At 38.6% G+C, this 27222-nt stretch overlaps 1 protein-coding gene across 12 annotated transcripts in view; it reads right to left on the reverse strand.

Moving 5' to 3' along the window:
- Positions 1-27222, reverse strand: part of PIK3CB (phosphatidylinositol-4,5-bisphosphate 3-kinase catalytic subunit beta) — a 186493-nt gene that overhangs the window by 66398 nt on the left and 92873 nt on the right. For all 12 annotated transcript variants that reach the window (XM_031009530.3, XM_055383439.2, XM_055383443.2 and 9 more), the window contains 4 exons: positions 26573-26796; positions 21705-21884; positions 18617-18787; positions 17344-17421 (listed from right to left, as the gene is read on the reverse strand). In XM_031009530.3, the coding sequence (XP_030865390.1) occupies positions 17344-17421; positions 18617-18787; positions 21705-21884; positions 26573-26796 (653 nt within the window). The remainder of the gene's footprint in view (positions 1-17343; positions 17422-18616; positions 18788-21704; positions 21885-26572; positions 26797-27222) is intronic.

Consider the following 27222-nt stretch of genomic DNA (forward strand, 5'->3'; position numbering starts at 1 on the left):
TTTCTTTTGAAAAAAATTAAGCTAAAAGAAAAAAATTGGTTATTCTAAACACAGATTATTATAACATGATAAATATTCAAGTAACAGGGGTTACAAAGGATACTAAAAGTAGTTGCAGTAAATCCTCAGGTCACTAGGAATTTACATCTGAACACATAACCTAATTCCCTTCAACTCCAGAAAAAGGCGTAATCCTTCAAGTCCCCTGGTCCCATATTGCTCCAGCTCCCCAAGTACTGAGATGTTACTCCTTTGCTCCTCTGCATTGGAAAAATCTTCCTCTAGCAGGCTATAAACCTGTGCAAGTCTCTCTCAGATCAAACTCAAACAAAAATCTACCTTAGAAGCTGACTAAGCATAATCACTCATGTTCTTTCTACCACAGTGACAATGGTACCAGCAGCTACTCAGTCACCTCTGTCTCCTACTTTCAATTCATCATGAAGTCTATGCTGTATACAAAGAAAAAGTTGATTTATGATATAACCTAAAATGAAAAACAATATAACACAACATACCATCAAAATACTATACTATAGCAAAATATTATCAAAAGCACAGCCAGGTGCAGTGTCTCACGCCTGTAATCCCAGCATTTTGGGAGGCTGAGGCGGGTGGATCACTTGAGGTCAAGAGTTCAAGACCAGCCTGGCCAACATGGTGGAACACCATCTCTACTAAAAATACAAAAATTAGCTGGGTGTGGTGGAGAGCACCTGTAATCCCAGCTACTCAGGAGGCTGAGGCAGGAGAATCACTTGAACCCAGGAGACGGGTTGCAGTGAGCCAAGACTGAACCACTACACTCCAGCCTGGGCGACAGAGAAAGATTGTGTCTCAAAAAAAAAAAAAAAAAAAAAAAAAGCATGTTCACCTTGTAAACTGTGTGAAGAATACAAATAAAAGTAGTTTACAGGCTGGGCACGGTGGCTCATGCCTGTAATCCCAGCACTTTGGGAGGCCGAGGCAGGCGGATCATGAGGTCAAGAGATCGAGACCATCCTGGCCAACATGGTAAAACTCGGTCTCTACTAAAAATACAAAAATTAGCTGGGCACGGTGGCACACGCCTGCAGTCCCAGCTACTCAGGAGGCTGAGACAGGAGAATTGCTTGAACCCAGGAGGCAGAGGTTGCAGTGAGCCGAGATTGCGCCACTGCACTCCAGCCTGGGCAACAGAGTGAGACGCTGTCTCAAAAAAAAAAAAAAAAAAAAGTAGTTTATAGTGGATAGCTGGAATACTGGTGATTGTTGTCCCCTCTGATTAAAGGGGGACAAATATTAAAATCAATGATCTTTGATTTTATTTTATATAATGTTACCTTTAAATATTTTTAAATAGCCCAGAAAGTATTATAAAATGGCTGAATGTCCAAATGTAAGACCCTATAAACAGACATAACAGCAAAATGACCACAGTCAATCCAAAACTCATTAAATGAAACCATGAATGAAAATAGAAATTTTTTTTGTTTTTTTTTTTTTAAACTTTCATTTTAGGTTTGGGGGTACACGTGAAGGTTCGTTACATAGGTAAGCTGTTGTCACAGGGGTTTGCTGTATAGATTATTTCATCATCTAGGCATTAAGCCTAGTTCCCAACAGTTATCTTTTCTGCTCTTCTCCCTCCTCCCCCCTTCACCCTCAAGTAGGCTCCAGTGTCTGTTGCTTCCTTCTTTGTGTTCATAAGTTCTCATCATTTAGCTTCCTTATAAGTGAGAACATGCAGCATTTGGTTTTCTATTTCTGCATAAGTTTGCTAAGGATAATAGCCTCCAGCTCCACCCATGTTCCCTAAAGACATGATCTCATTCTTTTTTACGGCTGCACAGTACTCCATGGTGATCATGTACCACATTTTCTTTATCCAATCTGTCACTGATGGGCATTTAGATTAATTCCACATCTTTGCAATTATGAATAGTGCTGCAATGAACATTCGCATGCATGTGTCTTTATGCTAGAATGATTTCTATTCCTCTGGGTATATACCCAGTAATAGGATTGATGGGTCAAATGGTAGTTCTGCTTTTAGTTTTTTAAGGAACCGCCATACTGCTTTTTACAATGGTTGAACTAATTTACACTCCCACCAGCAGTGTGTAAGTGTTCTCCACAACCTCAACAGCATCTCTTATTTTTTGACTTTTTAACAATAGCCATTCTGACTGGTGTGAGATGGTATCTCACTGTGGTTTTGATTTGCATTTCTCTAATGATAAGTGACATTAAGCTTTTTTGCATATGCTTGTTGGCTGCATGTATGTCTTCTTTTGAAAAGTGTCTGTTCATGTCCTTTGCCCACTTTTAATGTTTTTTTCTTATAAATTTGTTTAAATTCCTTATAGATACTGGCTAACAGATCTTTGTCTGATGCATAGTTTGCAAATATTTTCTCCCATTCTGTAGGCTGTTTACTCTGTTGATAGGTTCTTTGGCTCTGCAGAAGCTCTTACGTTTAGTTAGATCCCACTTGTCAATTTTTGCTTTTGTTGCGATCGCTTTTGGTGTCTTTGTCATAAAATTTTTGCCCATTCCTAAGTGCAGGATGGTATTGCCTAGGTTGTCTTCCAGGGTTTTTATAGTTTGAGGTTTTACATTTAAAGTAAATATAAGTGTACATTTACATTAAGTCTTTAATCCACCTTGAGTTGACTTTTGTTTACGGTGTAAGGAAGGAGTCCAGCTTCAATCACCTACATATGGCTTGCCAGTTATCCCAGCACCATTTATTGAATAGGGAGTCTTTTCCCCACTGCTTGTTTTTGTCAACTTTGTTGAAGATCAGATGGTCGTAGGTGTGCAGCCTTATTTCTGGGCTCTTTATTCTGTTCCATTGGTCTATATGCCTATTTTTGTATTAGATATTATTTTTTAAAACAACCATTTGGGTTTTTCTCCCTCTCTTTAAGCAGGCAGTTTCAGGATTAAGTAGTCACACCCTTAAGCAATCATTCTTTAAGTCCATGTCTCTGAACTACTTTAAATGGTATTTCCCTGCGTTCCCAGAAATTAGTCAAAAAGCCTGGGCACTTTCATTTTTAGTTTCTAAAGACTATGAACTAAAGAAAATTACGAAGAAAGATTTACACAACAGCACTTTTAGAAAATCTTTATATCTACCTCATATGCTATACACAAAGTATCTAACTTATCAGAAACTTACATTAGCTCAGTATTTTTTCTTTTCTTTTTTTTCTTTTGAGATGAGGTCTCACTCTGTCACCCAGGCTGCAGTGCAGTGGCATGATCTCAACTAACTGCAACATCCATCTCCCGGGTTCAAGTGATCCTCCCACTTCAGCCTCCCAAGTAGCTGGGATTACAGATGCGTACCACCATGCCTGGCTAATTTTTGTATTTTTAGTAAAGACAGAGTTTCGCCAAGTTGGCCAGGCTGGTCTCAAACTCCTGAGCTCAAGTGATCTGCCCACCTTGGCTCCCAAAGTGATGGGAGTAAAGGTATGAGCCTTTAACACCGGTCTAGAGTGGTATTTTAAACAGCTAAAATAGAACACTAGAAAGAATAGGAATAAGTGAAGGCATATTAAGACACACTTCACTTCTCATATTCCCAATTACTTTGTTTCTCTAAATAAAAGTTTAGTTGCCTGTAAGAACCATACAACAATTATTTTCTCCTGAGCAATTAAGAAACAGCCCCATCATCAATGTCTGTATCAGCTCTGTATCATCTCCAGAGAAGTCTTTCAAGGCTGAAGAAATAATCAATTTCACAGCTTTAAACACATTACCAAAAATTCTGTATGATATTATATACTCAACATTTAACCTAAATTCCATTCATTTAAACTAAACTCATATAAACTCCCAATCTGCTCTGCAAACACTGACAAAAAAAAGGGGGGTAGGGGAAGAAATGTGTATGTACAGTGTGAAAATAGAAAATGAGACCTGAAGAAATAGCTAGGCTAGAAAAAAAAGCTTGGGAATCAAGCAAAGGTGGTGTACTTTTTCAAGTTTCTGACAAGGAAGATACCAGTAATTGCTTTCCAAGATGTGAAGACGACTAAGTGAGAAGAAAATCACTAAGAGGTGTTGATGCAGGGTCCGCATGCCTGAGGCAAACAACCCATCTGACTTCTGAGTTCCTTGACCTAAATATCTCCAACTAGGTACTTCTCTCCTTCCCTTCAGCCACACAATCTCACGATGCCACCCTGAATTTGACTTCACCACACCCTAGCACCTCCAAATCACTAATTATTACATCTCAGTTTCCAACCACTTCCCACCCTGATTCCAACTTACTGTTAATACATTCCCAAAGGAAAACTTTGTAGCCATCACTAAGACCTCTATTTCAACAACCAACACCTCTTTCTCCCCGCTTCTCTAATAGTTTTGTCTGCCTTCACTCTCACCAAAATTATCTGCAAGTGCCTCTCTCCCATCACACTCGTCTGGAAGTCTGTATCTTGGATAAACCTAATCACCTGCCTCCTCTCCATCCCAAATGTTTTCAGGCAGACCAGCACCATGACTGACTGTTTTCAAATGTAAAATTACTATTTCAGGCTGGGTGAGGTGGCTTACACCTGTAATCCCAGCACTTTGGGAAGCCAAGGCAGGCAGATCCCTTGAGCGCAGGAGTTCAAGACCAGCCTGGGCAACATGGCAAAAGCCCATCTCTACAAAAAAATACAAAAATTAGTCAGGTGTGGTGGCGTGCACCTGTAGTCACAGCTACTCAGGAGGCTGACGTGGGAGGATCGCCTGAGCCCTAGAGGCACAGGTTGCAATGAGCAGAGATTGTGCCACTGCATGCCAGCCTGGGTGACAGAGCAAGACCCTGCCTCATTCAGAAAGAAAAAAGAAAAGAAAGGAAAGAAAGAAAATAAAGAAAAAACTATTTTGTTACTGTAAGATTTCTTACCTTTTACTGCTCAAAATTTCTATTACCATTTACTCTCCAGAGAGATAATAAGCCTGCAAACTACAAAAAAACTTTAAAGCCCTGTTTAAGCTACTTTTTGGGAAAATGAAAGTGATTTCATAGGCAACTAACACTCCACATATCTTCATGAAAGGTGAGTGGGGGAGAGGGCAGTGCCATCTATTCACATATGATTTCTGCTTAGAGACTTCATATCCTTAAGTTTTTTTTTTTTGAGACAGAGTTTTGCTCTCATTGCCCACGCTGGAGTGCAATGGCATGATCTCGGCTCACTGCAACATCCGCCTTCTGGGTTCAAGCAATTCTCCTGCCTCAGCCTCCCGAGTAGCTGGGATTATAAGCACCTGCCACCACACCCAGCTAATTTTTTTGTATTTTTAGTAGAGATGAGGTTTCACCATGTTGGTCATGCCGGTCTCTAACTCCTGACCTCAGGTGTTCCACTTGTCTGGGCCTCCCAAAGTGCTGGGATTACAGGCATGAGCCACTGGGCATGGCCAAGATGATTTAATGTTACTCTAGGCTCAGTTGATGATCCATGTGTGCATATATATGTATACACACTTTGATCTTATTTGACTTTAAATGAACACAACAAAGTCTCCACTGCCTAATCTTTCCCAAATCCAGTTTTGAATAAAAATATGCATACAGAATTTCCTGAAAAACACACAACATTTATTTAGGAAGTCCAAATATTATTCAATTAAAGATAAACCATCAAATGGCTGAATACAGTACTAAGACTGAATTAATTTGGTCTCTTCTAGAATGACTTTTTCCAGATTATACTGTCAATATTATATTTTATGTCTACCTAGTGAAAGACATTATAAGAGAGATGAGAAGCATTATTTTGCCTACTATAATATGATGTTGTCAGAGGTGTTGGTGCTCACTACATTACTCACTGTGTCTCATTCATAAGGATTCCCTAAGCATATCTCTCAATTTACAGTATTGAAATATGCTACAAACTCATAAATAACTAGTTTGTTTTACCTTATGAGATTCTGAATATTATAACTGATCATGTTTTCTCTTTGCCTTGTCCACTAGGTGTAGGGCAAGCAGACAGTCAAATATGTAGCCCACATCAAGCAATTAATCACACAGGATCTAATATTATACACATACCTACTAGGAATCTTGCTACTGGGTGTTTTTTTTTTTTCTTATTTCCTGTCAATTAACTATCCTCTATTTTTTTTAAAGTCAAAACTGTCTGTATTGTATGTGCTATGTGAGAGAGAGACACACACACACACACACACACACACACACACACACACACAGTGTGTGTAGGCTCACCTCAATCTGTAAAATGAGATTTGGTAAATCATAAATAAAACAAAACATACATAAAATCTATTTTGCATCTATTGTATGGGAGGTTATAAGATAGGAATATCAGGATAAAAGTGGTATTCAATTCTTACTCTCGATAATCTTACCTGAATTTGTCACCTTTTTAATATGGCATTTAAATATAGTTTATGCAGAAAATTATGAATTTTACAAATGATTATTTTTCAGTGTTCTGGTGATAAAGACATTGAGAAATAAAGACAAATAAGTCCCCACCATATAATAAAGGCTCAATAAATGTTCGCTAGTATTTAAAAACAAAACAAAACAGAATGCTAGTTATAACTGCATCCAAAAACTTCTGGCAAAACTCAGGTATAGGAAATGAAGTAGAATTAGGGATGAGCTGCTATAAAAGCTCAAAAAAAAAACCCAAAAAACCCTGAATTATAATGGGCTAAAAAAAAGTCCCGTACCACCTGTGTGAACAGCCACAACAAAGAATGTGATCTGGGAAAGAATAACAATAAAGAACTAATCTAACTTGAGCATGGTGACAATTTAAAAAAAAAAAGACCCTGAACATTCTGAAAAAATTTGTTGAAAATAAGTATCATTATTTAACAGTCAAAGTATGATTTATTTCAGGCCAAGTCATTAAGATTAGTTCTGCTTGAGAAATCTCTGTGTAATTTACCAAAATTATTAAAGTTGACAAATCGTTAAAAAGAAACAAGAGTAGGAAAAAAGACCCAACTTTATAATGATGCTAAAAATTTTGTTCTCTGAATTTAAAAATTTTGTTCTCTGAATTTAGAATCTCCCATTAAAAAAAAAAAGAAGCATAAAAAAAGAAGTTTTTGTTTTCAGAAAAAGCAGTAACAAAATCCATCCTCTAAATTTGTATCACATGAAATTTTATAAAAATTGTCCCATTTCCTGAAGTTTGATCTGGGTTATCTTCAATCTTGAGAAGTAAAGCATTTTAAAGTATAATTAATCATGATTTAAAAACCTGGCACAGTGGCTCACGCCTGTAATCACAACACTTTGGGAGGTCGAGGTGGGCAGATCGCTTGAGCTCAGGAGTTCGAGACCAGCCTGGGCAACATGGCGAACTCTCCTCTCTACTCAAAATACAAAAAATAGCCGGGCGTGGTGGTGTGGGCCTATGATCCCAGCTACTCAGGAGGCTGAGGTGGAAGGATCCCTTGAGCCTTGGGGCCAGAGCCTGTGGTGAGCCAAGACGTGTCACTGCACTCCAGCCTGGGTGACAGAGCGAGACCCCGTGTCAAAAATAAAAATAATAATCATGCTTTATACGGTTACATGTTTTATTATCCAACTTTAATAAATTTTCATGGAAACACTTCTTCACAAGCCCCAGAACATTAGGAGAGCAAAAGAAGTCAGGCTTTGACATGCAAAGGACTTGCCACTGTGCTATAGCAGGGAGGTGCCAAGCCAACACACAGACTGCATTCCTATACTCACCAATTAAAAATGTTCTGTGTTGAATAAGATATGAATTTTTTTCACATCAACATTTTAATTTCCTTCTTGTTCCACAATATGGCCAAAATCCACTACATTTTTGCCCTTAGATATTAGACACAAAAAAAGATCAGTAGCATGAATAGGTGGAAATTCCCATGTTTTGGGAATTTCCCAGCCTTGATCATTTGTAAAAAGTGAAAAACTGTCTCTTCTACTTTCATCACTTCAGACACCAAATGTGAGGGTTTCCTACACCAACGAATTCTCCAACTCTCTGGACACCAATTGGGTATCCTACAATTCAATTTTGATGCTACCTGGACTTAGGGCAGATGCTACCAGGTTATGGCATTAGTTCCATAAGACTTGACTTCCAATTCAGGTGACAATTGCAAATCCCAGGTTATTATTTGTACTTGTGATCAATCGAGGGTTCCCACAAATGCCCTCCTCAGGTTCAATGTGCTCTAATGGCTCACAAAACTCAGGGAAACACATTTATCCATTTATTATAAAGGATACTACAGAGGATAGAAATGAATAGCCAAATGAAAAGGTATATATATGTTCTTCAAGGTCCAGAAGGGTCCCAAGTGCAGAAGCTTGTCCCCATGGAATTTGGCTGCACTATCCTCTCAGCATGTGGATATATTCACTAACCCAGAAGCCCTGCAAATCCCATTATTTAGGGTTTTTATGGAGGAGGCTCCATTAAGTAGGTATGGTTATTAAGTCATTGGCCACTGTTAAGTCGGTCTCTGTCCTCCCTCCCCACTCCAGAAGTCCCGGTGTGGAGCTGAAAGTTCCAATCCTCTATTCACGTGGTTGGTTTCTCTGGCAACCGGCTCCATCCTGGAGCTATCTAGGGGCTGTAAGTCTCCATTCATCTTGTCAGCATACAAAAAGACACTTCTATCATTACCCAGATTCCATGGGTCTTGAAAGCTCTTTTGTCAGGACACTGAGACTAGATCAAACCATTAGAATAATAGACGCTCCTATCACTCAGGAAATGACAAGGGACTTAAGGAGCTCTGTGCCAAAAGCCACGGCGGAGACCAAATGTATATTCTTTATTATGTCACAATTTGTAAAAAGGTAGCTTTGTTCTGACTTATGAGAAGAACACTACGTGACCTTCAACTAAGGATAAAATGTTAGAGACAGTTACGTTAAAATGTATTCATTCATTGCACAAATATTTATTCAGTGTTCCAGGCACTGAAAGAAGAAGATAAAAAGAGGAAAATACGGGGAAGGTGTGGGGGTAGGGGGTGTGGGTGTGAGGTTTGAAAATTTACCTGTTGGGCATAGTGTTCAGTATTTGGGTGATGAATACACTAAAAGCCCAGACTTCACTTCTATGCAATATATGCCCAGACTTCACTTCTATGCAATATATGCATGTAAGAAATATGCATTTATACTCCCTAAATATATATATTTTTAATGTTTAAGATTAAAGATACAAGTTCCCTGGGTTATACACTTTAATAGATAAGGAGTCCTGAGACCTATATAACTAGGCTATGGGGAATTATGATGTATGACTAATACGTGTGATATAGGATATGTCTGCACTTGTATTTCTCTTGGGCTTCTTGAATTTGTGTTTCTGTCTTTTGCTGACTTTGCCAATAATCTAGTTTCCTGTGATTATTTCCTTAAGTAGTCTTCCTGAACTGTACTCTTTCTCTTATTTTTCTCAAAGTCAGATTGCACAAATGTTAGACTTTCTAGTATTTTCTCACAGGTCCCTGGGGCTCTATCGAATTTTTCTCCCATTTTTCTCTCTGTTGTTCAAACCGGAAAATTTGTATTGATTAATCTTTAAGTTCACTGATCCTTTCCTTTTTCATCACCATTCTGCTATTGGGTCCATTCAGTGTATTTTTAAATTTCAGTTATTATATTTTTTAGTTCTGAATTGTCCATTTGATTCTTCCTTATATCTTCTATTTAATGGCTGAAACTTTCTCCCTCTCCAGTCCCTCCTGCTGATTTGCCCTTAGTTGTTATAGCATTTTCACAACTGCTTTAATGTCTTTGTGAGATAATTCCAACATCTGTGTCATCTCATCACTGACGTCTATTGAACTATCCTTGTCCACACAACTTCAGATTTTCCTCATTCTTTATGTGTCAACTAATTTTGAATTGTATTCCAGATATTTTGTCTATTATGTTATGAGACATTGGGTCTTGTTTATATCCTATGGAGAATGTTGATATTTTTGTTTTAGGGGACCATAGTTAGTTAGGTTCAACAGTTGGAAGTTTCCATGAGCCTTCTGTGAGCTGCAGTTCCGATACCAGTTCAGTTTTCAAGTCTTCTTGCAGGGCTATTTGCATCTGTCCCATGTGTGCACTACACATTAACCAGTTTGAGACTTGGCTAATGGAATATGCCACTGTTCAGTTCTCAAAGTATGTAGACTGTTAAGAGCAGATCCTCACATGCACAGCTCAGGAATAAGCTTATAAACACAGATAACTTTAAGAGGTTGCTTTCCTGAGCTTATCTCACTCTGCAATGTTCCAAGTATTTTTTAATAGGCTGGGGTTCCCCTTTACTTGTTATCCAACCAGAAAGCTGCGGCTTTATTCACTCACACTTCCTGCAACTATGCTAAACACTAGGGGGGTGAGGGAAGGGGAGACTTACTCCATTCTCTTGTATCTACAACTCCTATAATTGAAACGGACATTCAACTCTGAGTCTTAGGCTCTGCCTGTCCCCACTTCTCCTGCCACTGCCACTGCTACCACTGTTGCTATTGCCACAATACTGTTCAGAGACCAGGGCAATGCAGAAGAGAAAAAAGAAACAAAAAGAGGAGAAAAAGAGGTACAATTCATACATTCTCTGAGAGTTAGAAGACCCCTTTCCCACTAGAGCTATAAACAGCTATAAATAATGTCATCTTCTAGATTTTAGGCAACACTGAGTTCAGGCTTCTGCTGAATATTAATTAAGATGTATACATGAAAGAGGAAAACACTACAAGGCTAGCCAGGCTCGGTGGCTCATGCCTGAAATCCCAGCACTTTGGGAGGCTGAGGCAGAAGGATCACTTGAGCGGAGGAGTTCAAGGCCAACCTGGACAACATAGTGAAATCTCGTCTCTATAAAAAGTCAAAAAAAAAAAAAAAAAAAATTAGCTGGGTATGGTGGTGCATGCCTGTAGTCCCAGATATACAGGAGTCTGAGGCAGGAGGGTCTCTTGAACCCAGGAAGTCAAGGCTGCAGTGAGCCGTGTTTATCCACTCCACTCCAACCTGGGTGACAGAGCAAGACTTTAAAAAAACAAAAAACAAACAAAAAGCCCTACAAGGCCAAGGAAAGATTGATCAGGAAGCTATATGCTACAGAATTCCAAGCACTCCCACAAAGATGGAAGATGTTCAAGTGCCAGGGAGGCAGAGTGGTGAGTCAACACTGAACATTTGAGATTTCTGTTATAGACCTCATACAGAGTCATGTATCCTATATGATCTCTCAGACTGCAAATACGATGGATTAGACGCCTGTGATTAGGTTATACTATATGATACTGTCAGCTTTAAGGAGGGCAGATAATCCTCAGTGAGACTGACTTATTTGTTGAACCCTTAAAAGACACTCAGCTCTTCCTAGCAAAAGAGTCAAAGAATGAGAAAATTTGATGCGCGAGAAATTTTCCAGACTTAAAAGTTAGACAGGGCCACAGGGCAAGGATCTGAGAGCTGTCTCTAGTTACAGAGAGAAGACCCCAGCCAACAGCCAGCAGGGAATTGGAGACTTCAGGCCTACAATCACATGGAACAGAACTGGGCCAACAACTTGAATCAGTTCAGAAGCAGACTCTTTCAGAGCTTTCAAAAAGGAGTGCAGCCAAAGTACACCTAGATTGCTGAGCTAGTAAGTAAATGTTGTTTTAAGTTTATGGTATTTTGTTATCCAGCAACAGAAAACTAACATAAGGGACTACTATGAACTTTATGCCAATAAACAACAACAAAACAAATTCTCTGAAAGACAAAAATTACCAAAATTGACACAAAAGAAACAGAAAATCTGTCTACCATACCCATTAAATAAATTTTGAATTTCTTTCTTTTTTTGTTTTGTTTTGTTTTGTTTTTTTGAGATGCAGTTTCGCTCTTGCTGCCCAGGCTGGAGTGCAATGGTGTGACCTCAGCTCACTGCAACCTCCGCCTCCCAGGTTTCAGTGTTAGCCAGGATGGTCTCGATCTCCTGACCTCAAGATCCGCCTGCCTCGGCCTGTTGGTTAGGCTGGTCTCGAACTCCTGACCTCAGGTGATCCACCCGCCTTGGCCTCCCAAAGTTCTGGGAGTATAGGCATGAGCCACGACTCCTGGCCATAAATTAAGTTTCTAATTAAAAACCTTCCCATAAAGAAAACTTAAGGCTCAGCTGGCATGGAGTAAGTTCTATTAAATATTTAAGGAATAAATAATACCAGTCCAACTGGTATTTTCTGAATGTAAACTTGTTCAGAAAATAGAGAAGGCTTCTCACCTCATTATCTGACCAACGTTATTCTAATACCAAAATCAAAGAAAGACAAGTCAAGAACACATCAATATTCCTCAATTTTCCTTATGAGCATAGACCATAAAATCCATAACAAAATATTAATAAGTCAAATTTAATAATGTATAAAAAGGCTAACACATCTTGACCGAGTGAACATTATTTCAGAAAAGTAAGGTTGGTTTCAACTTTTGAAAACCAATGGATGCCAGGCGCAGTGGCTCACGCCTGTAATCACAGCACTTTGGGAGGCCGAGGCGGGTGGACCATGAGGTCAGGAGATCGAGACCATCCTGGCTAACATGGTGAAACCCCGTCTCTACTAAAAAAAAAATACAAAACATTAGCCAGGCATGGTGGCGGGTGCCTATAGTCCCAGCTACTCAGGAGACTGAGGCAGGAGAATGGCATGAACCCGGGAGGGGGAGCTTGCAGTGAGCCGAGATTGAGCCACTGCACTCCAGCCTGGGTGGCAGAGTGAGACTCCGTCTCAAAAAAAAAAAAAAAAAAAAAAAAAAGAAAACCAATGAATTAAAATATACAAATCATCTCAAAAAATGCAGAAAAAGTGATTAACTTTTTCTTAAAGGATAAAAATTTTCAGCAAACTAGGAAGAGAATTTCTTGAATAAGGGGCATCTATGAAAAAAACTACATTATATTTAAAGTTGAAAGACTGAATGAATGCTGTCCTTTAAGATAAAGAACAAAATCAAGATGGCAGGCTGGGCATAGTAGCTCACATCTGTAATCCCAGCATTTTGGAAGGCTGAGGTGGGTGGATCACCTGAGGTCAGGAGTTTGAGACCAGGCTGGCCAACATGGCGAAACCCTGTCTCTACTAAAAATACAAAAATTAGCTGGGTGTGGTGGCAGGCGCCTATAATCCCAGCTACACCGGACGCTGAGGCATGAGAATCACTTGAACCCGGGAGGCGGAGGTTGCAGTGCGGTGAGTTTGCGCCACTGCACTCCAGCCTGGGTGACAGAGTGAGACTCTGTCTCAGAAAAAAAAAAAAAAGGTCTACTATAATGGTTAATTTTATGTGTCAACTTGATTAGGTCACAGGGTACCCTGGTATTTGGTCAAACATTTTTCTGGGTGTTACTAATGAGATATTTGGTCAAACATTATTCTGGGTGATTTTGGATGTGATTAACATTGTGATCAGTAGACTGGGTAAAGCAGATTGCCCTCCCTGATGTAGGCTAGCCTCATCCAACTGGCTGAATACCTGAAGAGAACAAAGACTGACCCTCCCCAAGTAAGACAGAATTCTTCCTGCTTGACTGCCTTGTAACTGGGACATTGGCTTTTTTTCCTGCCTTGGGACTCTAACTGAAACATTGGCTCTTCCTGGGTTTGAGTCAAGCCTACCAGCCTTCAGATAGGAACTACACCCACTGGCATTCCTGGTTCTCAGGCTTTCAGATTCAGACTGGAACTCAACCACTGGCTCTCTTGGGTCTCCAGTTGCCCACCTCCATAATCATTTAAGTCAATTTCTTATAATAAATCTTCTATATTTTTTGCTTATTTATATGTGATAATATAGATATAGCTATACATATTGTATCCTATTGGCTCTGTTTCTCTGGAGAACCCTGAGTAATCCATTTACCCTTATCACTTCTATTTAAAATTGTACTGGCATTCTTAGCCAGTGCATACAGGAAAGAAAAAAATTTGGAAAGAAAGATGTAAAGCTGCCACCTTTTTTCAGATTTTGCTTTAACATTCTACTGGAGCTCCTCACCTGTGTAGCAAGGTATATCTAAAGGAAAATCATGTCATAATTACATTTAATGTACTCAAATTCAACTATATAATCCTGCTGGGGAGAAGAAAGAAAAAGAGAACTACAGTGCTAGGTACGGTGGGGTGAGGTACATACATTAAATACTACCTGTCATTAAGCCCATTAATCCTCTCCATGAACATAACAACGGCAAACAATAGAATCAATCAAGCTTGATACCTGATAGAAGTGGCAAAACATATGGACATAAAATGTCAATGACTTTATTGGGTTTCTGACCACTGACAAAGGAATAACACATAATGCTTGAGAAAAAATAAAACACGAATGAAGGCTTCTTGGATATTCTTTAGGAAGAAATTAAGTAAAGGGCTGCAGAGAAATACCAACCATAAACAAATTAAAGAACTGATAAATTATCTACAGAAGACAAATATGATAACCTGCAAATGGGAAGAACAAGCAGAAATTCCCATTTGTTACTACATAGATTCTATATCTATACCTATAAATTACTAAACAAAACCATATATATATAATATTCCATATGACTTGTGGGTAGATTTGACTCCATGTGATTTTTGCCTTTAAAAATGAAATCCTGGTCTGGCATGGTGGCTTGTGCCTGTAATCCCAGTGCTTTGAGAGGCCAAAGCAGGAGGACTGCTTGAGGCTAGGAGTTCAAGACCAGCACTGGCAACACAGCAAGACCCTATCTCTATGAAAATAGAAATAAAAATAAAAATTAGCTGGAAGTGATGGTGTATACCTGTAGTCCTAGCTACTTAGGAGGCTGAGGTAGGAGGATCGCTTGAGACCAGGAGTTCAAGGTTACAGTGAGCTATGATCACGCCACTCAACTAGTGAGGGTGACAAAGTAATACCCTGTCTCTAAATAAATAATTTTTTTAAAAAAAGAATAAAATCCTCAAGGAAGTCTACTATTTACTAATCCAGAGGACTGTCCAGCACATATTATAAAGTGAATAAATCAAGTCATAGAACAATGTACATAGTATCATCCCTTTGTTAACAAACCATTTGACAAATCACAGAAATAAACACAACCAAAAGCCCTTTAATTCCATATCATATGTTTATATATATTTTTATAAACCTGGAGGACATTCACAAAGCTTGTTAACTTTGAATCCCTTATGATGGTAAGGAGAGACCAGTACCTTTTTTCTTAATCATGTTTGCACTTTTTCTTTTCCTTTCGTTTTTTGGGGGGAGATTGGGTCTCACTCTATCACCGGGGTGGAAGGCAGTGGCACAATCTCAGCTCAGGGGCAGCCTCAACCTCCCAGGCTCCAGCGATCCTCCCACCTCAGCCTCCCTCATAGCTGGGACTACAGACATATGCCACCATACCCAGCTAAGCTTTGTATTTTTTGTAGAGATGGGATTTCGCCATGTTGCCCAGGCTGGTCTTAAACTCCTGGACTCAAGCGATCTGCCCGCCTTGGCCTCCCAAAGTGCTAGGATTACAGGTGTGACCTACCACGCCCAGCCTGTTTGCACTTTTTCATTTGTTGCAACAATTAGTCTTGTTATACTTTTGCAATTAAAAAATTTAAATTAAAAGATAAAAACAGGATTACCACTAAAATAGAAAACAGAGGTTAACCGGCCATAAACACGCTCATTAAAAAGAAAAATCTAGGCTGGGCGCAGTGGCTCACACTTGTAATCCCAGCACGTTGGGAGGCCACGGCGGGCGGATCACGAGGTCAGGAGTTCGAGACCAGCCTGGCCAATATGGTGAAACCCTGTCCCTACTAAAAATACAAAAATTAGCTAGGTGTGGTGGCGTGTGCCTGTAGTCCCAGCTACTGGGGAGGCTAAGGTAGAAGAATTGCTTGAACCCGGGAGGCAGAGGTTGCAGTGAGCCGAGTTCGTGCCACTGCGCTCTAGCCTGGGCAACAGAGTGAGACTCCATCTCAAAAAAAAAAGAAAAATCTAGCTGAGGATATAAAAGCAAAGCCTTTATTTTAATGATAGCTACTCGAAGAATCTTCTTATAAAATTGCACATATTTAAGGTGTACAACATTGATGTTTTAATATAGAATGAAGTGCTTGCTACACAGTCAAGTAAACCAACATATCCATTATCACACACAGTTACTTTTCTTTTCTGAGGAGTGGTAAGAGTACCTAAAATCTACTTTCCTAGCAAATTTCCTGTATACAATATTATTAACTATAGTTTTCATGTTGTATATTAGATCTCCAGAATTATTCAACCAAGATAACTCTTTGTACCTTCAAATTATTTCTCTCAACTTTTTTCACAGCCTCACCCACTTGTCTAACACCAAAGGCGGTAACCACCCTTCTACTCTCCCCCAAAATCTTTAATACCCATGTACAAAAGCAAGACATTGGTAATTTTTTGGCAAGGGGCTCCTGAATATATCTTCACGCAACAAACATTTCAAACAAACCAAATCTCTTTCTTGGATCACAAAAATTATTCACTTAATTTCCTACCCAGCAAATTAGGGAAAATAAATGCTTTATACTCTGAGACAAAATGCTTTGTTAAGTCTTTATTTAAATGTATGGGATTGAGCAATAAACCCCCATGCGTTAACAACTTGTGGTCCATAACGTAGTAATCTATTTTCTTCCAGGAAATGGTATTACATGTTCTCTGTGCTCAGTTTAAAAGGAAAGAAAAGAAAAAAAAAAAAAAAGACTGAAAGAGGGGTTCAGTGCAGCTCTAGGCAAGGCTGAGAGAGGAGAGTAAGCTTGCATAAAAACATGAGATCTATAGTTTTGGCTTAACTTTCACTTGCTGAAATTTAACATATTCATCATCACATATAGTTACCTTTGTTTTTTTTGAGTAAGGAGTGGTAAGAGTACCTAAAATCTACTCTCCTAGCAAATTCCTGTATAAAATATCATTAACTATAGTCTTCGGGTTGTACATTAGCTCTCTAGAATTATTCAACCAAGATAACTCTACTTTGCACCTTTGAATTATTTCTCTCAACTTTCTTCACAGTCTTACCCATCTATATCATATATTTCTTCTATATAATATACAGAAGAAATATGTAATATATACTGGAAAAATAATGTCAATCTTTCCAGTAGATCTCTAATGATTCAAAAGTCTTTGAATTTTAAAACGAAATTTTAAAATTTTAAAACAAAAATTCTCAATAGTCTTATAATAAATTACCATATTCTATATCATGTAATTGATCAATATGGGTAAAATTCAATCTCCAATGTGACATTATTGAGCATATCGGTGAGTTATTCAAATACTGGAGCAGATGGCAAATTCAAATCTTAGTGGGTACTCACTTTTACAGTTTCCTCTGTGTTAAGTTTATTTCCCTTAACCAAGACAATTTGGAAAGGGTTGTTATTTTCCCAAACATGCTGTAAAAGAATAAAATAAATACAAATTATTTTAATGAAAGAAATGAATATTCTATGCTAGCAATACAATTGTCATCAGTTCTAATGTCTATTGGCAAAACTATGAAAATAGAGCTCTAAACTAACAACTGAAAGTCACATATACTAAATTAAGCATTGGCCAGGCGCGGTGGCTCACGCCTGTAATCCCAGCACTTTGGGAGGCTGAGGCAGGTGGATCATGAGGTCAGGAGATCGAGACCATCCTGACTAACACAGTGAAACCCCGTCTCTACTAAAAATACAAAAAATTAGCTGGGCATGGTGGCGGGCGCCTGTAGTCCCAGTTACTCGGGAGGCTGAGGCAGGAGAATGACGTGAACCTGGGAGGCTGAGCTTGCAGTGAGCCAAGATTGCGCCACTGCACTCCAGCCTGGGCGACAGAGCAAGACTCTGTCTCAAAAAAAAAATTAATTAATTAATTAAGCATTATAACCCCTAGCACTTGGCTTTCATGGCAAAACATAGGCAGCATTCCACTAATGCTAACAGATATCACTAAATTAAAAAGCATTAACAAATAGTAATAAAAGCTTTGTATAAATTAAGAGTTGACCATTTATATTAATATAGAAATAACATCATCAAGGAGTAGTTCAATATACAATTTGTGACGACTGAGTAACTGACTAAAAAGTATTAACTGTTCAAATAAAGACAAAGTTAAAATTTGCTTTATACAAATATATTACATTCTGAAAAACAATAGTGCCCTTCATATATGTTTAGTACTAAAAGAATTCAGTATTAAGAAGGCAGGCAAATTATACCAAAAATACTACCTTAGTTAAGCTGATAGAAATGAAATATACTGGTTAATTCAATTATTTCTGCACATCTAACTTTTCCACTAGAATGTCTCCAATTACTCACTGAAGTCCTATATTTAAATCAAAATCTCTAATTTGATGGCATTTTTCTTCGGCAGAAAAAGACATCAAAAATATAAACGGCATATTTACATTTAATTGTGGCTTGAGTAAAAATAATAGTATCTAGAAAGATAATTTTTAAATAAATGGTGATCGATTTTTGGCAAATATGCATTGGTTTTCACAGAAGGAGAAGTGAGCAAAGGAAATATGGGTGAAACTTACGTAAACTAACACAATCACATGGCTTTTGGGGTTACTAAAGGTTCAGAAATAAAACTTACAGAAATAATTCGTGTTTTCTTTGGTGGTAATGGAAGAGGAAGATTAGATGAATTTCGATTTATGGCAGCCTCTATGGCAATCATTTCCTGTTCATACATTTTCTTGATCTTGCAGCATTCCACAAGTATAAAATGGGGCAGGGCCCTGTTCATCACACAGTTCCGGATATACTATAGGGGCAAGAAAGAGGAAGGTATTGATTTTCATGCCAACACCTAAATCAATAGAATAAAATGAAGCTGAACAACACTATATCAAATGCACTGTGAAAGCATGTCTTAAACCACAGCAGAATATCAAGAATATAAAAAAAAAAATTTTTTTTTTTTTTGAGACAGGGTCTATGTTGCCCAGGCTGGAATGCAGTGACACGATCACAGCTCACTGCAGCCTCAATCTCCTGGGCTAAAGCAATCCTCCCACCTCAGCCTCTGGAGTACCTGGGACTAAAGGCACACACCACCATGCCCAGCTAATTTTTATATTTTTTGTAGAGACAGGGTTTTGCCATGTTACCCAGGCTGGTCTTGAACTCCTGAGCTGAAGTGATCTGCCTACCTTGGCCTCCCGAAGTGCTGGGATTACAGGTGTGAGCCACCAAGCCCAGCCTAAGCATATGAGAATTTTAAATCACAATACAAAAAATAGCTATCATTAACTGAACACCTAAGTACCTAAAGAAATGAGTTAGACGATTATTGTATGTTACAGCTAATCTCATTACACTCATTTAACATATTAAAGAAATGAAACTCAGAAGGGTTAAGTTGCACACCTAGTATCTGTAAAACCTAGATTTAAACCCACTTGTCTAACACTAAAGTCATACTTCAGCCATACTTTCAGCTTGGCTAGAAAAGCTGAATATGTGGTTCGCATGTGGCAGATTCACACTTTCTATGGGTCCTGAGATGGCCCCTTTCCATCACAGAGCTCTAGGCAAGTATTACCAGCTGTCTTCCCATCAAAAACCTACCGATCATCCCAGTCTGATGTTCTATTTCCACAAAACTAGAATGACTCTCTAGAGGCATATAAGAAAAGGGGTGATTATTCATATTACCAAAGATTCCTAACAAAGTGAATAGGAATCCAACGTATTCCTCAGAAGAATGAATTTCCTATACAGATCCAGAGTGTGATTCAATGTATCGTAATTCAATTCAGAACCATTAAAAATACATTTTTGTCAGAGAAAAAAAACTGCCAGAATGTCTCTCAGAAGTTATATATGATATTATGATAAATATATTCATCCAAAAACTTTTCACTATGAAAGATCCATTTCTCTCACATTCCTTGCCTACACTGTATATTCTCTCTCTCTCTCTCTTTTGTACAGGGTCTCTCCTGTCTAACCTTGCACAAAAACACATACATGCTTCTGTTTTTCTTTATAATAATAGAGGATAATGCTGGTAAAATATACATTCTCCTTTACACCTCTTAAGGTAAAAAGAAATGTTAAATTAAAGAAACAGAAATCTACTTGAATGATGGCAGAACATGAAGAAAAGTCAGTACTTCTATGTTGCCCACCAAGCACTTTTCATCTTGTTTCTTCTTATGGACTAGAGTTCAACAGCTTACTATCAGAATACCACAACTCCCAAAGCTGTGCACATAAGTTATAACTGCTCCTGGACCTTATATGTACTAAACCACAAAAATTGAGGGCCACACCAGAAACCTGAGAAGAGGTGTAACATCATGTTATCTGCTAATAAACTGCAGCTCCATATTCTCAAACACATATTACTTTATAATTGGCATGCCTATATCCCTCTTGTTTAAACAACAACAACAATAATATCACAAAATAACAAGACTCTCCTAAAATTCTGTAACTACTAACCTCTAACTGGGCACTTATAATAATATTCCTTACATAATGACTATTTTTTAGTCTCCAAGATATTTCAACAAAAACATCTTCAAGTTACTTGAAGGCAAAGCCAAGGACCTAGTCTTTAAACAGTATACCTTATAGGGAGAGGGGTGCTGCACTGCACATAGCATATTTAAACTCCACTTTACTCCAAAAATAATCTGGGGCAATTCAGTGCCGTACAGAAGCATATTCTCAAAGAATTCTTAATTAAATGAAAATAAATAAATACCCGAATGATTAAGAAAGGCTTTTGAGAACGGTCAAACCTAATGCTTGCAAAATTCTTGCCATACATGGAAGTAACAAAAAAGGGGCAAGGGAAATTCCACGCATAAATATTTCAGACTGGAATTGAAAGTTTTCCTTTAGTTAGCTAATGGATAATCACAAATAAGTTTTTATACAATTCAATGGATGACCATTTAATCGATTTTTAAATACTTTACCTCCCCCAGAATATTTCACGTTTATACTATATGATGAAATAGAAAGCAGCTATAACAGTGTTAAAAAAATTCATAATGATATAAGACAATAATTATAAGGCTAACTAAAACAATCAAAACAGCCGAATGAGCCAGGCACAGTGGCTTATGGCTGTAATCTCAGCACTTGGAAAGGCCAAGCAAGTTGGGCGGATCACTTGAGGCCAGGAATTTGAGACCAGCTTGGCCAAGATGGTGAAACCCCATCTCTACTAAAAATACAAAAAGAAGCTGGGCATGGTGGCGCACACCTGTAATCCCAGCTACTCGGGTGGCTGAGGCACAAGAATTGCTTGAACCTGGGAGATGAAGGTTGCAGTGAGCCAAGACTGCATGCCACTGCACTCTAGCCTAGGCGACAGAGCAACACTCTGTCTCAAAAAAAAAAAAAAAAAAAAAAGCAAAGCAGAATACAAACATATACATACACATATTTGTCTGTACAATCATTATGCTAAAATACAAACATAACTGCAAAGAAAAGTGACAAAAACATGCCAAAAGGGTAACAATGATTATCTCAGAGGTAAGTACTATTATGAATATTTACTATTTAACACTGTATAATTTTCTGTATATTCCAAATGTTCCAGTGTGGGAACACATTTTTAAAGTCAGAAATAAAATATATATATATATATATATATATATATATATATATATATATATACTCATAGACTTTTCTGGTAAATTAATAGTTAATATACATACCTGGAACTGAATTAGTGGATGATCACCAAAAACATATTCTACTCTCCCGCTGACTTGCAACACATAATCATAGGGGCTAACTTCATCTTCCTTCCCATGAATAGTCAAACGTTTTTGGATTGCCAATTCATTTACTTTGATAGGATTCATATTAGGAGACACTTGAAAGCTAAACACGTCCTAAAGGGGGAGGGAGATGGGGAAAAAAGCAGTAAATGTTATATTTATGCTGAAAAATCACATTACAATCATTATGTAATAATATGTACAAATGTACATAATATTTATATGGGTACATCCTTAACAAATTTTATATGGGCGCATATTTAGAATGTAGACAAGTTTACTGAAAGATAAAGATTTCTGATAATTTGAAAGTCATCTTACTGTATTCATAGTGCACAGCTTCCACAGGTAAGATTAATATTTAACTAAAGGTTACCATTAGGCATTTTTCCAATGAACATCTCATCTTTTTTTTTTTGAGACGGAGTCTCACACTGTCCCCCAGGCTGGAGCGCAATGGCGCGATCTTGGCTCACTGCAACCTCCGTCTCCCGGGTTCAAGCAATTCTCCTGTCTCAGCCTCCTGAGGAGCTAGGATTACAGGCGTGCACCACCACGCCCGGCTAATTTTTTGTATCTTTAGTAGAGACAGGGTTTCACCATGTTGTCCAGGCTAGTCTCAAACTCCTGACCTCATGATCCGCCTGCCTCAGCCTCCCAAAGTGCTGGGATTACAGGCGCGAGCCACCATGCCCGGCCACATACTGCAGCTATATTTTGTATATATATTTTTAAAAACTTACACATTTCTCACTGGTAAGAAGACAGCCATACTTTATACGAATTAAACCATAAATTAGCAATTATGTCCAATTTTAGAGACATGTAAATAGAAACATATAGAAATTCTAATCAATTAAAAATGAAGATATAGTTTGGAATCGATATAGCATTGCCAAATCTGTTCATCATAAGACTGAATGATACAGTTAACACCTGAATCCTCTCATAATCTAGCAAGGTAATTTTTCATTATATGATCATATACTAAAGATATAAGAAGCTATCTCCCAAAGCAACCAACTGCTACTCTGAACAACTAACTTATTGCTATTCTCTATACTGACCTGACATCAATTCCATAATATTTTCCACTAATTTAATTTAAATAAATCACCCCCCTGAATTTAAGATGTCTTACATTCAAACTTTTAAAAACTAAACTTACTAAGTATTTCACATCTATTTTTTCCAGTATTTTACTTGTTCTTCTGTGTTTTCTATGAGTTGGTGCCTGCCATAGACTGAATGTTTGTGTCTCCCCTGGCGAATTCATATGTAGAAACCTAATCTCTAATGTGATGATATTTGGAAGTGAAAACTTTGGGATGTGATTAGGTCATGAGGGCAGGGTCCTCATGAATGGGATTAATGTCCTTATAAAAGAGACCCCAGAGGCCGTGCACGGTGGCTTACATCTGTAATCCCAGCACTTTGGGAGGCCGAGGTGGGCAGATCACGAGGTCAGGAGATCATGACCAGTCTGGCCAACATGGTGAAACCCTGCCTCTACTAAAAATACAAAAATTAGCTGGGCATGGTGGTGCATGCCTGTAGTCCCAGCTACTTGGGAGGCTAGGCAGGAGAATCACTTGAACCAGGGAGTCGGAGGTTGTAGTGAGCTGAGATTGCGTCACTGCACTCCAGCCTGGCGACAGAGCGAGACTCCGACTCAAAAAAATAAATAAAATAAAATAAAATAAAATAAAATAAATAAAAAAGACCCCAGAGAGCTTCATCTCCTCTTCTGCCATGTAAGGACATAGCAAGAAGACAGGTACGTATGGACCAGGAAGCAATCCCTCATAATGAACTGGTGCCTTGATCTAGGACTTCCCAGCTTTCAGAATTCTGAGAAACAGGCCAGGTGCAGTGGATCACACCTATAATCCCAGCATCTTGGGAGGCCGAGGCAGGCGGATCACTTAAGCTCAGGAGCTCAAGACCAGCCTGGCAAACATGGTGAAACCCTGCCTCTACTAAAAATATAAAAAATTAGCCAGGCATGGTGGCCCCTGCCTGTAGTCCCAGCTACTCGGGAGGCTGAGGCAGGAGAATCCCTGAACCAGGGAGTTGGAAGTTGCAGTGAGCCGAGATCGTGCCACTGCACTCCAGCCTGGTGTCAGAGTGAGACTCCATCTCAAAAAATAAAATAAAAAAAAAATAAGAGACCCCAGAGAGCTTCCTCTCCTCTTCTGCTACGTAAGGACATAGCAAGAAGATAGTTATGTATGCACCAGGAAGCAATCCTCATAAGACACGGAATGAACTGGTGCCTTGATCTTGGACTTCCCAGCTTCCAGAATTGTGAGAAACAGGCCAGGTGCAGTGGCTCACACCTGTAATCCCACCACCTTGGGAGGCCAAAGCGGGTGGATCACTTGAGCTCAGGAGTTCAAGACCAGCCCGGTAAACAGAGTGAAACCCTGCCTCTACTAAAAACACAAAAAATTAGCATGGCATGGTGGCACCTGTCTATAGTCCCAGCTACTCAGGAAGCTGAGTCGGGGAATCCCTTGAACCTGAAACGGGGCAGTTGCAGTGAGCCTAGCTCATGCTACTGCACTGCAGCCTGGACGACAAAGTGAAACTCCGTCTCAAAACAAAACAGAACAAAACAAACAAAAAACCCTAGAATTGTGAGAAATAAATTTCTGTTGTTTATAAGCCACCCAGTCTATGGTATTCTGTTACAGCAGCCCAAACAGACTAAGACAGTGTCACACACATCAAAGAACACAGGCTAGGATGCTAGGAATCATTTTGAGAAGTCGCATGCCTCCTCTTTCCTCCTCGACCTCACCTCCCAGTAAGACACCAATGATCTTATATCCTAATAGTTTTCCCACATTTCAAGCAGTTGTTCAATATAACTTTCAATGACTTCATGAAATATTGTACCTTTTTTTTTTGAGACAAGGTATCCCTCTGTCGCCCAAGCTGAAGTGCAGTGGTGCAATCTGGGCTCGCTGCAAACTCCACCTTCTGGGATCAAGCAATCCTCCCACCTCATCCTCCTGGGTAGCTGGGACTACAGATGTGCACCACCATGCCCAGGTAATTTTTGTACAGATGGGGTTTCACCATGTTGCCCAACCTGGTCTTGAACTCCTGGGTTCAAGAGATCCTCCCTGTTCAGCCTCCCAAAGTGGCTGTGCGCCACCTCACCTGGTAAAGCCAGTGTTCTCAAGTTGAACTCTCATCACCTTTCAACAGTAAATTCCCCTATTCTACCTCTCTTGACCACGGAGAATTCCTTAAACAGTATTGTAAATTTGACCTTGACATTTTAATGATACTCAAATCTTGACTTAAATTGAACTTTAGACTCAACGTATCTCAGGACAGAATGACAAATGGTGTTTTTCCCTAGATAAACTTACTTGTTTAGAGAAAATGCCTGAAGGCAGAATCTTTTTTTCACATCTGTCCTAATAAATACTAACATGTTGTCTAAAAGGAGGCAAAACTGGATAAAACCAGAGACACCTGGATGAAATCCTGGCTCTACCACTGACCAGCTATGAGGACTGGCACAAAACACTAAACTTGTCTTCCTTTCAGTCTCTTCACTGTAAGATGGGGGAAAGACAACAACACTTTGTAAGGTTGGTGTGGGAACTGGAGAATATATGAAAAATAAGCCATACCAGGAATTATGCAGAATAAGTGCTCAACACAGAATAACGACTGTTAAGTCATTGAGCACTTACCCTGCATAATTGGTTGTTGTCATTGCTATGGTTATTCACAGTAATTCAAGAACAAAACAAAACAAAACATCTGGCCGTGCGCAGTGGCTCATGCTTGTAATCCCAGCACTTTGGGAAGCTGAGGTGGGTGGGTCATCTGAGGTCAGAAGTTTGAGACTAGCCTGGCCAACATGATGAAACCCCATCTCTACTAAAAATACAAAAATTAGCCAGGTGTGATGGCAGGCGCCTGTAATCCCAGCTACTCAGGAGGCTGTGGCAAGAGAATTGCTTGAGACTGGGGGGCTGAGGTTGCAGGGAGCCAAGATTGTGCCATTGCACTCCAGCCTGGGCAACAGAGCAAGACTCCGTCTAAAAAAAAAAAAAAAAAAAAAATCCTTGAGTTTCTACCTTAATCTAATGCCAGACCCTAGATGCTAGAACCACTATACTTGATACAACAGTAGTAGCATCATCTAGTTTGTATAATTGCTATGAACATTCAGAAATAGATGGGCTGTATATCAACTCTATTATAATGCCTACTTCCATATCATTAATTAATTCACATAGTCACAGAATGCAAATTTAAGAATATGGAAACAAAGAGACCATTTTGATTAGGCTTTCATTTCTACCGATGGGGGAGAAAAATCACATGAGAAAAAAATATTTCCAATAAGGAACACTATCTAGACCAGCAACTGGCAAACTTTCTCTGTAAAGGACCAGGTTTGGCAAACAACATACAACACAGTGGTCTCTGTTGCATATTCTTTTTACTTCTTCTTCTTTTGAACATCCCTTTACAAATCTTTGAGGTTTTTTTCTTTTTTTAACATCCCTTTAAAACTGTAAAAACCAATTAAACAGTCCAGTTTGCCAATCCCATTCTAAATCACCATTCCACTGTATCAAAACAGATACGTGTAAAGAATATCACTTTAGACTATTATACATAATCCTAAATACATTTCTATCTGAAATCTAAAATTGTTCTTTCTAATAGTGTTTGCTAGGCAAGCGACAGACACTCCTAAAAATGCAGTTGTATTCAGGTAAAAATGAGAAATTTATTACAAAATATTTCTTAAAAAAATATAATCCTACCTGGCAGTTTTCAAAATGAACAGCTACGATGAGCTTTCCCCCATAAAGTTTATCTTCTAAGTTTTCCGGGATGGATGGTTCATGCTCTGGTGGATATGTTTGTTTTAGCCAGTCCATCCAAGACAATCCCACAAGTGACAGGATTTTTTCCTCACTGAATTTGCGCATTTTTCTTCGAAATTCATTTACTTCAGGATCCTTCAAGGAATCAAATTCATGCAGACCTAAACACATTTTTTAAAGGTGTCATTTTCAATAGCTAACAATAATTAAAGAATATAGAAAGAATACAAAGTATATTCAACAAAAACTAACTTGGATGTTGGATGCTTGGCTTTAATCAAACAGATGAAACTAGGGAGGAAAATACCATTAAAGATAAGAAAACCCAGATAAAACAATAAATCTCATGTACAGAAGACAAACATACAATTATATTTTTTAAAAAAATACAACTCAAAACCTCATAAAGAAATGTAGTTTGCTTACCAGTTTTACAAAGTAATTCACAATACATATTTTAAAGCCACACATAAAAGATTCATTGTTTTTATTTACAAACCAAGTATTAATAAATCACATTTAAAATATGTGAGAAAGACTAAGAATCTGAAAAACAGTTTCAATACTATATTAGAAGAAAACTAAGA

The sequence above is a fragment of the Gorilla gorilla genome, chromosome 2 (assembly GCF_029281585.2).
Source record: "Gorilla gorilla gorilla isolate KB3781 chromosome 2, NHGRI_mGorGor1-v2.1_pri, whole genome shotgun sequence".
In the NCBI taxonomy this organism is placed as follows: domain Eukaryota; kingdom Metazoa; phylum Chordata; class Mammalia; order Primates; family Hominidae; genus Gorilla; species Gorilla gorilla.